Source organism: Diaphorina citri, unplaced genomic scaffold (assembly GCF_000475195.1).
Source record: "Diaphorina citri unplaced genomic scaffold, Diaci psyllid genome assembly version 1.1 scaffold5609, whole genome shotgun sequence".
Classification (NCBI taxonomy): domain Eukaryota; kingdom Metazoa; phylum Arthropoda; class Insecta; order Hemiptera; family Psyllidae; genus Diaphorina; species Diaphorina citri.
This window is the reverse complement of record NW_007382985.1, coordinates 1-15,623: the sequence shown is the minus strand read 5'-3', so window position 1 is coordinate 15,623 and position 15,623 is coordinate 1. Positions and strand designations below refer to the sequence as shown.

The following is a 15,623-nucleotide window of genomic DNA, read 5'->3' as shown; positions in this document are numbered from 1 at the left end:
TTATTTGAATATTGTTTTCTTTATTATGTCCCATAGGAGATGACAAATTTGTTCACTCTGCTTCTACTGGGAGTATTCTCAGCTGAAGGATTCAATGGACATTTCAAGGTAATTGAAGTTTTAATCGTGGTAAGCATGATAAATGCTTGTCACATATTCCCCAATTAATAAACACCTCGATAAATTTTATGAGTTGATTTGGATTCGAACCACCAAACTCCGGGTCCGAAGTTCATTGTGCTAACCATTAAGATTGGTTTTATCCTTTTATCAATAAGATCTGCAGATAGGACGCTCGGACAACAATACATAAGTATAATAAAGAGCTTTACAGTGGACCTAAATTGAGACCTGGACAAGGGCCTTCATTATACAATAGTAAGGTGTCTAACCTCAAAATAGGTACCTTCTAGTAAAGTTAGATATTAATTGACACTTCCTATTTAATCCCCTCCAGAATGATCGCGTCCTTACTGAGAATCTGCTCCGTGAGGTTGTGGACAAGATGGGTAGAGACTTGGCCGATGCTTACTTCGATCTCCCTGACTTAGATTCCACGAATCAGAATGGACGAGCTACGGATGTGGACAAGGATTTTGATGCGGTTAATCCTCAGACTGGGTTTGACTATCCGGAGTCAAACAATAGTCCAGGCCATTCCCCTAGCCTCAGGGATCAGGAGTATCTACAGCAGAGCAGTCTCTGGGGACATCAGTTCGTACAAGGTAGGCTTTTTAATTTCCTTATCCTATAGGAAGGAAAGTAATGTAATCGGGTCAAATTTTTTAAAGAGATTTGAAAGAGGGAACTGTAACTGTTAAGGTCCAGGCCATTCCCCTAGCCTCAGGGATCAGGAGTATCTACAGCAGAGCAGTCTCTGGGGACATCAGTTCGTACAAGGTAGGCTTTTTTTAAAGACATTTGAAAAAGGGAACTGTAACTGTTAAGGTCTTACCGTCCCAAAAGCGAAGAGAGAAGGAAGCCAGGATAGGAGAAAACCAGCCTTTCCGAGAACGAACTTTATCTGTTTGGAGTTAGGAGGGATAAAATCCACCCTTGAAGAGAATGGTACCCACGACCTAGCGCTTACAAGGCACTACCCTCCAAGCTAACTATGACTCACATTTACCTCACCCAGTCTGAGTAGGGCGGGGAAATCCGGAACACGTGATATCCCAGATGGTCACCCCGACTAACCATGCCTAGGCTTGCCAAACGTCCCGAATTACCAGTCTGAGTAGGGCGGGGAAATCCGGAACACGTGATATCCCAGATGGTCACCCCGACTAACCATGAGCTACGCATTACATTATTTGAATATTGTTTTCTTTATTATGTCCCATAGGAGATGACAAATTTGTTCACTCTGCTTCTACTGGGAGTGTTCTCAGCTGAAGGATTCAATGGACATTTCAAGGTAAATGAAGTTTTAATCGTGTTAAGCATGATAAATGCTTGTCACATATTCCCCAATTAATAGACACCTCGATAAATTTTATGAGTTGATTTGGATTCGAACCACCAAACTCCGGGTCCGAAGTTCATTGTGCTAACCATTAAGATTGGTTTTATCCTTTTATCAATAAGATCTGCAGATAGGACGCTCGGACAACACTATACATATAATAAAGAGCTTTACAGTGGACCTAAATTGAGACTTGAACAAGTGCCTTCATCACAATAGTAAGGTGTGTAACCTCAAAATAGGTACCTTCTAGTAAAGTTAGATATTAATTGACACTTCCTATTTAATCCCCTCCAGAATGATCGCGTCCTTACTGAGAATCTGCTCCGTGAGGTTGTGGACAAGATGGGTCGAGACTTGGCCGATGCTTACTTCGACCTCCCTGACTTAGATTCCACCAATCAGAATGGACGAGCTACGGATGTGGACAAGGATTTTGATGCGGTTAATCCTCAGACTGGGTTTGACTATCCGGAGTCAAACAATAGTCCAGGCCATTCCCCTAGCCTCAGGGATCAGGAGTATCTACAGCAGAGCAGTCTTTGGGGACATCAGTTCGTACAAGGTAGGCTTTTTAATTTCCTTATCCTCTAGGAAGGAAAGTAATGTAATCGGGTCAAATTTTGTAACTGTAACTGTTAGGGTCTTATCCTCTTATCGTCCCAAAAGCGAAGAGAGAAGGAAGCCAGGATAGGAGAAAACCAGCCTTTCCGAGAACGAACTTTATCTGTTTGGAGTTAGGAGGGATAAAATCCACCCTTGAAGAGAATGGTACCCACGACCTAGCGCTTACAAGGCACTACCCTCCAAGCTAACTATGACTCACATTTACCTCACCCAGTCTGAGTAGGGCGGGGAAATCCGGAACACGTGATATCCCAGATGGTCACCCCGACTAACCATGCCTAGGCTTGCCAAACGTCCCAAATTGGCCGGGACAGTCCCGAATTTCAGGGGGTGTCCCGGCGTCCCGTTCAGTTTTTCATTTTGGGGCGTTTTGTCCCGAATTTCCGTTTTTGTCCCAGAAAAAATTCGGGACGCGTTTTTTAACTTTAAAATTAGGTACCTCTATAAATCAGAATTTGTTCTTAACTTGTTTAAATTTGTCATGCTATCATCAGTTTGCTCTTCCACTTTGCTAAACCTTTAGAAACGAGAAAATGTTGTATTAAACCGCCTTAAACGAAAAAAATGAGCTGGTCCCTTGGATTCTCGTTATCACCTATCGTACCTATGTACATATCGTACCTATGTGATTTCGCGACTATGTTCGCGGATTTGGCGATTATGTTCGCGGACTTGGCGATTATATTCGCGGATTTGCCGATTATGTTCGCGGATTTCGCGATTATGTTCCCGGATTTCGCGATTTTGTTCGCGGATTTGGCGATTATGCTCGCGGATTTGGCGATTTTGTTCGCGGATTTTGCGATTATGTTCGCGGATTTGGCAATTATGTTCGCGGATTCGCGTCCCGAATCGACATTTTGGATATTTGGCAAGTCTAACCATGCCCAATGTTGCTCACCCTCAGTGATCTGTTGAAATTCAACTGGTGCAGTCAACGTGATATTGCTTCGCAAGGGCAAGGTAAACCAATTGACACGTTATGTTTGATTTATGCTGGGGTTTACCAACTCGGGATTGAGATGAAACGAGTATTTCCCTATACTTACATGATACCCATGTCAACTGTCAACCTCGGATTGAACTCAATCCACGGTGCTTAAACTCGCCCTTTATAAATGTTGTATTCTTTCTCATTCTCATGCTCTTTCATTTCAGGAGGAGCAGGAGAGGGGAAGCAGCTCCTCAAACCAGAGGGTTCCATCAAGAACCAAAACCAAGTGAAGACAGATGCCACTTTGCCTGCATATTGTAACCCGCCCAACCCATGTCCTGTAGGATACAGTGAGTAACTCAAAAATACAATAGAGACTTTGGTCGTACATATGCACCATACTCGTATGAGTGATAGATATCAGCATCGATAGGTAATATGTACCTAAATCAGCACGACATCACAAAATATCGTTACGTCGCGTCGTTGAAATAAGAAATAGGTAGGTAGGTAATTTTAAAGTTATCGTAAGAGGTATTCAGCAGTCACTAACCTGTAAAAGTTTCAGGTACTCTCATTAAAAAAAAACTTAGGTAGGTACCCATGATCTTCTGCTTTTACTTTTGGATTTAAGACCGTGTCCCTTTAAAAAAAAAGAAAAAAAAAAAACTGTGCACTCAGCACTCTTCACTTTTCACTTCACGCGTAGAAAAACGTCGCATCCATATAGTAAAGAAAGTGGGGAGTGAAGAGTCGTTCCTGGAACAGGTCACTGGACTGACGATTTACATTGCTTTCTATTTCAGCGGCGGAAGATGGGTGTCTAGAGGACTTTGAGAACTCGGCTGAATACAGTCGCGTATATCAAGCGGCTCAGGAATGTATGTGCGATGCGGAACATATGTTTGCATCAGTACTGTAATAATAATAATAATAGTAATAATAATAAATTATAAAAATCAACTAGGTAGGTAATAAGATTTGCTTAAGCCGAGAGTTAAACTTGAACCGAATACCTAGTTTAAAAACACTTTTCGGACCCATCCATATGAAATCTATGAATCAACAACAGGTGCCAATGCCGAACAAAAAAGATCGTTAGACCGAAAATCTAACAAAAAAAATTAATTTTTGCTACAGTAGCAGGTAGGTAATAGAAAGTTAAAAAAATGGTAGGTATACCGTATACCTGCCTGGGTAAAATAATAATAATAATCAAAACGCACGTGTCTGATAATGACAACACAGGGAATGCAAAATGCAATGACTGGATTTCTAAACGTGTAAAGGGACACTTCTCTTATCACGAAGATTGTACAGTGTTGCCAACTGTCAAACATTCATCTAATCCTGAACAGTAGAACAGTGAAGTGAACAGCTGAAAGAGAAAGAAAAGAAGAGAGAAAAGAGCAAATGTATTGAACATGAAGTGCTGATAAAAAATATTGAAAAGGTAAGTGATAACAAGTTTATTTAACATTCTTAACAAGGAATGGGTGTTTAGTATGAGTCATACTTCTGTTATCTGTTTACTGACATGCAGAACTAATACTAGACTAGCTTGCTAGAGATAAATACTAGTCTTGCTACTGAGATCATCACAATCCCAACTCCTAACTCCTACTTGTCAGTTCCAAGAAATCTCTTTGTTCTCAGGTAACTGAGGTGATGATTGATGAATATATCTATCACAGTGTAACCAGTGTTTCCTTTAGTTGAACAGATCAGTGAATTATTTATTTTGACATTTTCCAGGTACCTATACCGTATCTATTGAAAATGGAGTTGAAGCTTGGTTTACTGTTGCTTCTTTGTCTACATACTGCACTGCCCTTTGGTTTTGATGATATAGAAACCATATTTGACATCACTGAGAAAACTGTCTCAACTCTATCCAAAGCTCCAGAGATTGCAGAACTTGTTAATCATGCTAACAAAGATAGTGAAATTAAACTGCCATTCTCCAAAACTCGTCGACAACTGATCCCAATGTTCAAGAAGTTTGCAGAAGTGACTCGAATAGTGAAGAAAATTGACAGGGATTTGATAGCAAGTAACATGCAAACTATATCTCAGCTGCAGAAGGATTTGCCAATAGCATTCCGATTTGAGTTGAAACTGGATGCTATCGAGGATACAATCACATTGATTGAGCTCTACTATCAGAATTTCCTCTGTAAGTTAATTGTTTTGTAAATTCATGTGGTGGTACTTTACCTACTTTCTCCAGTAGGTACTAGTTCATTCAGAAGCCATGAAGGAGCTGTCACAAATAAGCAGTGACCAGTGTTATTAAAGGGTTAGGTTTAACACAAAAAGAGGCTTTCTTGGTCATACCTTCTAGATTAATACCTTCTTAGATATAGGTATAAATGTGAGAAGAAATCTCAAAATGATGAGTACTGAAATGTAGATAATATGATAATAAAATTAAAATATTATTTTGTATGTACTTCTTAACAATTTTGTTATTGTTCATGTTTTCAGCATACACAGATCAGGCTCAGGAACATTATAAAGAATCCAACCAGATTGACTCCAACACACAAACCTCTACTTCACAACCCGCTCCGAATATCAAGTTTGATAAGTACACTCTGGAGAACTTTGCCACCTCACTGACTTCCCATGTACCTACATCTGTGCGAGGCCTTATGGAGCGAATAAATGAAATGATTGTACCAAGCTCACGGGATACCGTGCGAATCTTCATGAGGGAAGGAATCTTTCAGACTGTGGTGAAAACTTTCAATGTAAGTACATACCTACCTAGTTAACTTATCTTTCTTTTAGGTCAAGTTTTACCACCTTGGACTGTCTCACAATTAAGTTTAATCCAAGGTTTACCTGACCATTAAGTGTAGGGAGATCCTTGTTTCATTTCAATACCAAGTTGGTTCAGTTGGTAAACCATATCATTAGTCAAGATGGAAAAATATCCATATCCTTTTGTCTTGTGCTCTTCTCATCCATGCTGCTCCTGCCACTAGTGCCACTTCTCTGATTGAATCAACCCATCTGGTTGGTGGAAGTCCTCTAGTCCTCTTTCTTTCTCTTGGGTACCATTCTCTTGTTCTTTTTGTCTATCTATTGTCCTTTCTTTTACTGTCCTTGTAATGTGTCCAGCCCATCATCTTCATTGCAGTCATTTATTTCTTGAAATTTGTTTATTAGAAAGAAACAGCCTATTTTTCATTCAAATGTAGGTACACTGACATTTTGTCAAGGTAGATAGATTGATAGATACTTATTTTTTTATGACTCAGTTCCTAAATGACAATTGAACATGCAATATTAGAGTTCTATGTATTGATGTTTGAGTTTTATTGATTGTTTTTCTCTGTAAGTATGTATAGGTAATAATAGTAAAAAAAGTAATAGAATACCTATGGAGGAATTTTATTTTTATTTGTTTGTTTACATGATGAGCAACAAGGTCATCTGTGCTAAAGAGGAATAAAGGATTGTGATTATAGCAAATTAGTCATCCATCTAATCTCAAATTTCCATTTCTAATCATATTGTGTGCACAGTTTAACATGCAATATTATTTATTTACATTTATGGTATGAGTGGTGACACATTTTGTTTACATGAAGAATGAAAAATAACAAATAGACTACATACCTACCTAAGTCAAAACATGAAATTATACTGGAAGCAAACACTGCACAATTGAGCATTCATTCAATTTATTTACCTACCTACTCTAACAAAATCCAGCTTAATTTTCAACAATCAAATCAAAATTCCAAAGGTATCAGTTTAGGATAAAGGTCTTCAGGGGTGGGAATCGAACCCACGATCTAGCCTTTGCAAGGCAGGTGTGCTACCTTTCAAGCTAACTAGGCTGGCAGATATTTATAAATTTATCACCCATAGTAAAATAGACACGAAATTCCGTCACAATCATGGCTTCTGCTACATCACATCACCATAATACATGTTTAGCATGGCCTTTTATCTTTCAACTAGTTCATCCCGAGGCATGGCCGAACTTGTAGAAAATAATAAAAAATACGGTTGCGCTGCGCGCTCCCTATTAGCTGCATAGTTATCATTTTATCAAACTAAAAACATAAACGAAACTCAAAATGTTGGTCGAGAGCGGAACATTTCTCTCCCGCAGTATCTGCTTCCTGCATTACCTTCCTTATTAAAGGATAAAGGGAGTAGAAGTTCATTTCGTCAGAATGATACTGAAAAGTCCGTTTATTCTACAACCCCTATAATGAGTATCTACTCTTCAAGTTTTCACCCCTCTCTTCATATGCTTTTCATACCTTTATTATTCATCTCGTCATTATTAAACAAAGAGATGATGTGTACATAACGCCATAGCATATGTTGACATAAGAAACCCCCCTCTATTAGCTACCTTGCTTTATGTACATAACATCATAGTATAGAATTATGTTGACATAGCCCCTAACCCCCCTTTATTGCGCCTAGATATGTTGTGCTTGGTACACGTGATTTTTTTTTTTTTTTTTTTTTTTTTCTTACGATCTCACTGTGCCTATGTTGAATCGCTCCTGTGGACGCAAAATTGTATTTAAAGTTTCTGGCCCACCCAGGACCTACTTAACACTGTGTAGTGTTGCAGATCGCAAAGTTTTCATATTTATCTATCCGCGCTCATCCTTTTTCTGCCTGCTACCTTTGCTTTTGACTCCGTTGCTCGATGTTTCTCTTGGATACCACTCAGTCACTCTCTTTGTCCATCTGTTGAAGAGTTTGTCTTGTCAAGTAGGAATATTTTGCTGGATGTTCCTCTCGTTCCTCCTCTTGGATACCACTCAGTCACTCTCTTTGTCCATCTGTTGAAGAGTTTGTCTTGTCAAGTAGGAATATTTTGCTGGATGTACCTCTCGTTCCTCCTCTTGGATACCACTCAGTCACTCTCTTTGTCCATCTGTTGAAGAGTTTGTCTTGTCAAGTAGGAATATTTTGCTGGATGTACCTCTCGTTCCTCCTCTTGGATACCACTCAGTCACTCTCTTTGTCCATCTGTTGAAGAGTTTGTCTTGTCAAGTAGGAATATTTTGCTGGATGTACCTCTCGTTCCTCCTCTTGGATACCACTCAGTCACTCTCTTTGTCCATCTGTTGAAGAGTTTGTCTTGTCAAGTAGGAATATTTTGCTGGATGTACCTCTCGTTCCTCCTCTTGGATACCACTCAGTCACTCTCTTTGTCCATCTGTTGAAGAGTTTGTCTTGTCAAGTAGGAATATTTTGCTGGATGTACCTCTCGTTCCTCCTCTTGGATACCACTCAGTCACTCTCTTTGTCCATCTGTTGAAGAGTTTGTCTTGTCAAGTAGGAATATTTTGCTGGATGTACCTCTCGTTCCTCCTCTTGGATACCACTCAGTCACTCTCTTTGTCCATCTGTTGAAGAGTTTGTCTTGTCAAGTAGGAATATTTTGCTGGATGTACCTCTCGTTCCTCCTCTTGGATACCACTCAGTCACTCTCTTTGTCCATCTGTTGAAGAGTTTGTCTTGTCAAGTAGGAATATTTTGCTGGATGTACCTCTCGTTCCTCCTCTTGGATACCACTCAGTCACTCTCTTTGTCCATCTGTTGAAGAGTTTGTCTTGTCAAGTAGGAATATTTTGCTGGATGTACCTCTCGTTCCTCCTCTTGGATACCACTCAGTCACTCTCTTTGTCCATCTGTTGAAGAGTTTGTCTTGTCAAGTAGGAATATTTTGCTGGATGTACCTCTCGTTCCTCCTCTTGGATACCACTCAGTCACTCTCTTTGTCCATCTGTTGAAGAGTTTGTCTTGTCAAGTAGGAATATTTTGCTGGATGTACCTCTCGTTCCTCCTCTTGGATACCACTCAGTCACTCTCTTTGTCCATCTGTTGAAGAGTTTGTCTTGTCAAGTAGGAATATTTTGCTGGATGTACCTCTCGTTCCTCCTCTTGGATACCACTCAGTCACTCTCTTTGTCCATCTGTTGAAGAGTTTGTCTTGTCAAGTAGGAATATTTTGCTGGATGTACCTCTCGTTCCTCCTCTTGGATACCACTCAGTCACTCTCTTTGTCCATCTGTTGAAGAGTTTGTCTTGTCAAGTAGGAATATTTTGCTGGATGTACCTCTCGTTCCTCCTCTTGGATACCACTCAGTCACTCTCTTTGTCCATCTGTTGAAGAGTTTGTCTTGTCAAGTAGGAATATTTTGCTGGATGTACCTCTCGTTCCTCCTCTTGGATACCACTCAGTCACTCTCTTTGTCCATCTGTTGAAGAGTTTGTCTTGTCAAGTAGGAATATTTTGCTGGATGTACCTCTCGTTCCTCCTCTTGGATACCACTCAGTCACTCTCTTTGTCCATCTGTTGAAGAGTTTGTCTTGTCAAGTAGGAATATTTTGCTGGATGTACCTCTCGTTCCTCCTCTTGGATACCACTCAGTCACTCTCTTTGTCCATCTGTTGAAGAGTTTGTCTTGTCAAGTAGGAATATTTTGCTGGATGTACCTCTCGTTCCTCCTCTTGGATACCACTCAGTCACTCTCTTTGTCCATCTGTTGAAGAGTTTGTCTTGTCAAGTAGGAATATTTTGCTGGATGTACCTCTCGTTCCTCCTCTTGGATACCACTCAGTCACTCTCTTTGTCCATCTGTTGAAGAGTTTGTCTTGTCAAGTAGGAATATTTTGCTGGATGTACCTCTCGTTCCTCCTCTTGGATACCACTCAGTCACTCTCTTTGTCCATCTGTTGAAGAGTTTGTCTTGTCAAGTAGGAATATTTTGCTGGATGTACCTCTCGTTCCTCCTCTTGGATACCACTCAGTCACTCTCTTTGTCCATCTGTTGAAGAGTTTGTCTTGTCAAGTAGGAATATTTTGCTGGATGTACCTCTCGTTCCTCCTCTTGGATACCACTCAGTCACTCTCTTTGTCCATCTGTTGAAGAGTTTGTCTTGTCAAGTAGGAATATTTTGCTGGATGTACCTCTCGTTCCTCCTCTTGGATACCACTCAGTCACTCTCTTTGTCCATCTGTTGAAGAGTTTGTCTTGTCAAGTAGGAATATTTTGCTGGATGTACCTCTCGTTCCTCCTCTTGGATACCACTCAGTCACTCTCTTTGTCCATCTGTTGAAGAGTTTGTCTTGTCAAGTAGGAATATTTTGCTGGATGTACCTCTCGTTCCTCCTCTTGGATACCACTCAGTCACTCTCTTTGTCCATCTGTTGAAGAGTTTGTCTTGTCAAGTAGGAATATTTTGCTGGATGTACCTCTCGTTCCTCCTCTTGGATACCACTCAGTCACTCTCTTTGTCCATCTGTTGAAGAGTTTGTCTTGTCAAGTAGGAATATTTTGCTGGATGTACCTCTCGTTCCTCCTCTTGGATACCACTCAGTCACTCTCTTTGTCCATCTGTTGAAGAGTTTGTCTTGTCAAGTAGGAATATTTTGCTGGATGTACCTCTCGTTCCTCCTCTTGGATACCACTCAGTCACTCTCTTTGTCCATCTGTTGAAGAGTTTGTCTTGTCAAGTAGGAATATTTTGCTGGATGTACCTCTCGTTCCTCCTCTTGGATACCACTCAGTCACTCTCTTTGTCCATCTGTTGAAGAGTTTGTCTTGTCAAGTAGGAATATTTTGCTGGATGTACCTCTCGTTCCTCCTCTTGGATACCACTCAGTCACTCTCTTTGTCCATCTGTTGAAGAGTTTGTCTTGTCAAGTAGGAATATTTTGCTGGATGTACCTCTCGTTCCTCCTCTTGGATACCACTCAGTCACTCTCTTTGTCCATCTGTTGAAGAGTTTGTCTTGTCAAGTAGGAATATTTTGCTGGATGTACCTCTCGTTCCTCCTCTTGGATACCACTCAGTCACTCTCTTTGTCCATCTGTTGAAGAGTTTGTCTTGTCAAGTAGGAATATTTTGCTGGATGTACCTCTCGTTCCTCCTCTTGGATACCACTCAGTCACTCTCTTTGTCCATCTGTTGAAGAGTTTGTCTTGTCAAGTAGGAATATTTTGCTGGATGTACCTCTCGTTCCTCCTCTTGGATACCACTCAGTCACTCTCTTTGTCCATCTGTTGAAGAGTTTGTCTTGTCAAGTAGGAATATTTTGCTGGATGTACCTCTCGTTCCTCCTCTTGGATACCACTCAGTCACTCTCTTTGTCCATCTGTTGAAGAGTTTGTCTTGTCAAGTAGGAATATTTTGCTGGATGTACCTCTCGTTCCTCCTCTTGGATACCACTCAGTCACTCTCTTTGTCCATCTGTTGAAGAGTTTGTCTTGTCAAGTAGGAATATTTTGCTGGATGTACCTCTCGTTCCTCCTCTTGGATACCACTCAGTCACTCTCTTTGTCCATCTGTTGAAGAGTTTGTCTTGTCAAGTAGGAATATTTTGCTGGATGTACCTCTCGTTCCTCCTCTTGGATACCACTCAGTCACTCTCTTTGTCCATCTGTTGAAGAGTTTGTCTTGTCAAGTAGGAATATTTTGCTGGATGTACCTCTCGTTCCTCCTCTTGGATACCACTCAGTCACTCTCTTTGTCCATCTGTTGAAGAGTTTGTCTTGTCAAGTAGGAATATTTTGCTGGATGTACCTCTCGTTCCTCCTCTTGGATACCACTCAGTCACTCTCTTTGTCCATCTGTTGAAGAGTTTGTCTTGTCAAGTAGGAATATTTTGCTGGATGTACCTCTCGTTCCTCCTCTTGGATACCACTCAGTCACTCTCTTTGTCCATCTGTTGAAGAGTTTGTCTTGTCAAGTAGGAATATTTTGCTGGATGTACCTCTCGTTCCTCCTCTTGGATACCACTCAGTCACTCTCTTTGTCCATCTGTTGAAGAGTTTGTCTTGTCAAGTAGGAATAGAAGGGGGGGGGGTGGGGGGGGCTGCGTTTTTTTTTTTTTTTTTTTTTTTTTTTAATGGGACACGGTCTCAAATCCAAAAGTAAAGGCAGAAGATCATGGGTAGGTACCTACCTAAGTTTCTTTTAATGAGAGTACTTGAAACTTTTACAGGTTATTGACTGCTGAATACCTCTTACGGTAACTTTTTAAATTAGATTAGGTACCTACCTATTTCTTATTTCAACGACGCGACGTAGCGATATTTTGTGATGTCGTGCTGATTTAGGTACATATTACCAATCGATGCTGATATCTATCACTCATACGAGTATGGTGCATGTCTACGACCAAAGTCTCTATTGTATTTTTGAGTTACTCACTGTATCCTACAGGACATGGGTTGGGCGGGTTACAATATGCAGGCAAAGTGGCATCTGTCTTCACTTGGTTTTGGTTCTTGATGGAACCCTCTGGTTTGAGGAGCTGCTTCCCCTCTCCTGCTCCTCCTGAAATGAAAGAGCATGAGAATGAGAAAGAATACAGCATTTATAAAGGGCGAGTTTAATCACCGTGGATTGTCCCAGGATTGAGTTCAATCCGAGGTTGAGAGTTGACATGGGTATCATCTAAGTACATATAGGGAAATCCTCGTTTCATCTCAATCCCGAGTTGGTAAACCCCAGCATAAATCAAACATAACGTGTCAATTGGTTTACCTTGCCCTTGCGAAGCAATAGCACGTTGAATGCACCAGTTGAATCGCAATTATGTTCGCGGATTCGCGTCCCGAATCGACATTTTGGATATTTGGCAAGTCTAACCATGCCCAATGTTGCTCACCCTCAGTGATCTGTTGAAATTCAACTGGTGCAGTCAACGTGATATTGCTTCGCAAGGGCAAGGTAAACCAATTGACACGTTATGTTTGATTTATGCTGGGGTTTACCAACTCGGGATTGAGATGAAACGAGTATTTCCCTATACTTACATGATACCCATGTCAACTGTCAACCTCGGATTGAACTCAATCCACGGTGCTTAAACTCGCCCTTTATAAATGTTGTATTCTTTCTCATTCTCATGCTCTTTCATTTCAGGAGGAGCAGGAGAGGGGAAGCAGCTCCTCAAACCAGAGGGTTCCATCAAGAACCAAAACCAAGTGAAGACAGATGCCACTTTGCCTGCATATTGTAACCCGCCCAACCCATGTCCTGTAGGATACAGTGAGTAACTCAAAAATACAATAGAGACTTTGGTCGTAGACATGCACCATACTCGTATGAGTGATAGATATCAGCATCGATTGGTAATATGTACCTAAATCAGCACGACATCACAAAATATCGCTACGTCGCGTCGTTGAAATAAGAAATAGGTAGGTACCTAATCTAATTTAAAAAGTTACCGTAAGAGGTATTCAGCAGTCAATAACCTGTAAAAGTTTCAAGTACTCTCATTAAAAGAAACTTAGGTAGGTACCTACCCATGATCTTCTGCCTTTACTTTTGGATTTGAGACCGTGTCCCATTAAAAAAAAAAAAAAAAAAAAAAAAAAACTGAGCACTCCGCTACTCCGCACTCTTCACTTCACGCGTAGAAAAACGTCGCATCCATATAGTAAAGAAAGTGGGGAGTGAAGAGTCGTTCCTGGAACAGGTCACTGGACTGACGATTTACATTGCTCTCTATTTCAGCGGCGGAGGACGGGTGTTTAGAGGACTTTGAGAACTCTGCTGAATACAGTCGCGTATATCAAGCGGCTCAGGAATGTATGTGCGATGCGGAACACATGTTTGCATGCCCGCAGGAGCCGCCACAACATAACCCCAATGAGATCGAGTACAGTCCCTTCCTTAACCCTGTAAGTACTTAGGATAGTCCGTTTTTTGTAACTTTTAGAATGGCGCAATATGGTCCGTGTTTGTTTAATTATAAAAGTTCGTTCTCGGAATGGCTGCCTTTCTCCTATCTTGACTTCCTTCTCTCTTCGATTTCGGGACCTCAACAATTACAGTCTTACAGTTCCCTCTTTCCAACTTAAAAAAGAAAAAAAAATAATAATAATAGGTAGGTACCTACATACTTACGAACGTTTACCAGGGCGCTTGAAAGTCAAAGGGGCTCTATCAACCAAAAAGGGGCTCCTTTTTTCCAGCAAACAAAATTTGATTACAAAAAATAATGATTTAAAAAAATACCTCTGATGTGAACAATATTTCTGTTTGTTGCAGGATAAGAATCCCTACCTCCAAGGTGATATGCTGCCCATCGCTGCTAAGAAGGGAAACAACGTGCCCAAAATCATGGCCCTGGAGTAAAGCCTTACCCATAACTATAATACCTCCCCTCCGTATTAGAGGAACACCCTGTATATCAATAAATTATACCGTATGTCCCAGAACTCCTAGTTAGGTATCCTTTAACTTTTTGAACGGCTATTAGGAATCTTTCAATTTCGACGGATCCGAGGAAATGGTCCATGGTCAATTAACTGGTGAGCTGGTGACCTATGTTCGACCATCGGAATCGACACTTTTATTGAAAAAACGTGTTTTGGCACTAGAAACTGACCATCAAAAATTTGACCCGATTACATTACCTATTTTCCTTCCTGTAGGAATATAGGTACGTAGGATAATATAAAAATGTGGCATTTCTGGGGAGCGACTTTGAAACTTCACCAGTTAATTTTCCATGGGAAATTTCCCATTGTTGAGAAATTCCCGGCAGTTCGAAAGTGACCTATTGGTATACCTACCTACCTATTGGTATACCTACCTACCTATTGGTATACCTACCTACCTATTGGTATACCTACCTACCTACCTATTGGTATACCTACCTACCTACCTATTGGTAGGTATTCTTATAGGTATATAGGTATTACTTACTGATGGAACTTCTGGGACATACTATGTTGTAAATAATGAAATTATTATAGTCTAATATCAAACATCAAGTTAACTAACGGTGTGACAGCACCTTGGGTGTGTCCACACACATATAGTCGAAGGCAAAATAATAATAATAATCAAAACGCACGTGTCTGATAATGACAACACAGGGAATGCAAAATGCAATGACTGGATTTCTAAACGTGTAAGGGACACTAACTTCTCTTATCCTATGCTCTTATCACGAAGATTGTACAGTGTTGCCAACTGTCAAAGGTCGAACATTCATCTAATCTGAACACTCTGAACACACTTTGCCTGCATATTGTAACCCGCCCAACCCATGTCCTGTAGGATACAGTGAGTAACTCAAAAATACAATAGAGACTTTGGTCGTAGACATGCACCATACTCGTATGAGTGATAGATATCAGCATCGATTGGTAATATGTACCTAAATCAGCACGACATCACAAAATATCGCTACGTCGCGTCGTTGAAATAAGAAATAGGTAGGTACCTAATCTAATTTAAAAAGTTACCGTAAGAGGTATTCAGCAGTCAATAACCTGTAAAAGTTTCAAGTACTCTCATTAAAAGAAACTTAGGTAGGTATCGTAAATATGCACCATACTCGTATGAGTGATAGATATCAGCATCGATAGGTAATATGTACCTAAATCAGCACGACATCACAAAATATGGCTACGTCGCGTCGTTGAAATAAGAAATAGGTAGGTAATTTAAAAAGTTACCGTAAGAGGTATTCAGCAGTCAATAACCTGTAAAAGTTTCAGGTACTCTCATTAAAAGAAACTTAGGTAGATACCTACCCATGATCTTCTGCTTTTATACTTTTGGATTTGAGACCATGTCCCAT

General features: G+C 40.5%; 2 protein-coding genes across 5 annotated transcripts; both read left to right on the top strand.

The window, feature by feature from the left end:
* The first annotated feature begins 25 nt into the window (after window positions 1–25).
* On the top strand, window positions 26–14,247 carry LOC103521628 (neuroendocrine protein 7B2). 3 transcript variants are annotated; one of them, XM_017448861.2, is made up of 7 exons: window positions 26–108; window positions 458–647; window positions 823–900; window positions 3,251–3,376; window positions 3,833–3,927; window positions 13,639–13,710; window positions 14,081–14,247. In XM_017448861.2, the coding sequence occupies exons 1-7, from the start codon at window positions 40–42 to the stop codon at window positions 14,165–14,167; spliced, it is 717 nt and encodes a 238-aa protein (XP_017304350.1). In that variant the 5' UTR covers window positions 26–39; the 3' UTR covers window positions 14,168–14,247. The 3 variants fall into 3 exon arrangements, with proteins under 3 accessions (XP_017304350.1, XP_008484960.1, XP_017304351.1); XM_008486738.2 differs by lacking the exon at window positions 823–900 and having other exon boundaries at window positions 458–725; XM_017448862.2 differs by lacking the exons at window positions 26–108; window positions 458–647; window positions 823–900 and adding exons at window positions 1,335–1,417; window positions 1,763–2,030.
* Window positions 4,387–5,818, top strand: LOC113472464. 2 transcript variants are annotated; one of them, XM_026832222.1, is made up of 3 exons: window positions 4,387–4,479; window positions 4,782–5,202; window positions 5,514–5,818. In XM_026832222.1, the coding sequence occupies exons 2-3, from the start codon at window positions 4,806–4,808 to the stop codon at window positions 5,801–5,803; spliced, it is 687 nt and encodes a 228-aa protein (XP_026688023.1). In that variant the 5' UTR covers window positions 4,387–4,479; window positions 4,782–4,805; the 3' UTR covers window positions 5,804–5,818. The 2 variants fall into 2 exon arrangements, with proteins under 2 accessions (XP_026688023.1, XP_026688024.1); XM_026832223.1 differs by having other exon boundaries at window positions 4,414–4,480; window positions 4,789–5,202.
* Window positions 14,248–15,623: the final 1,376 nt, after the last annotated feature.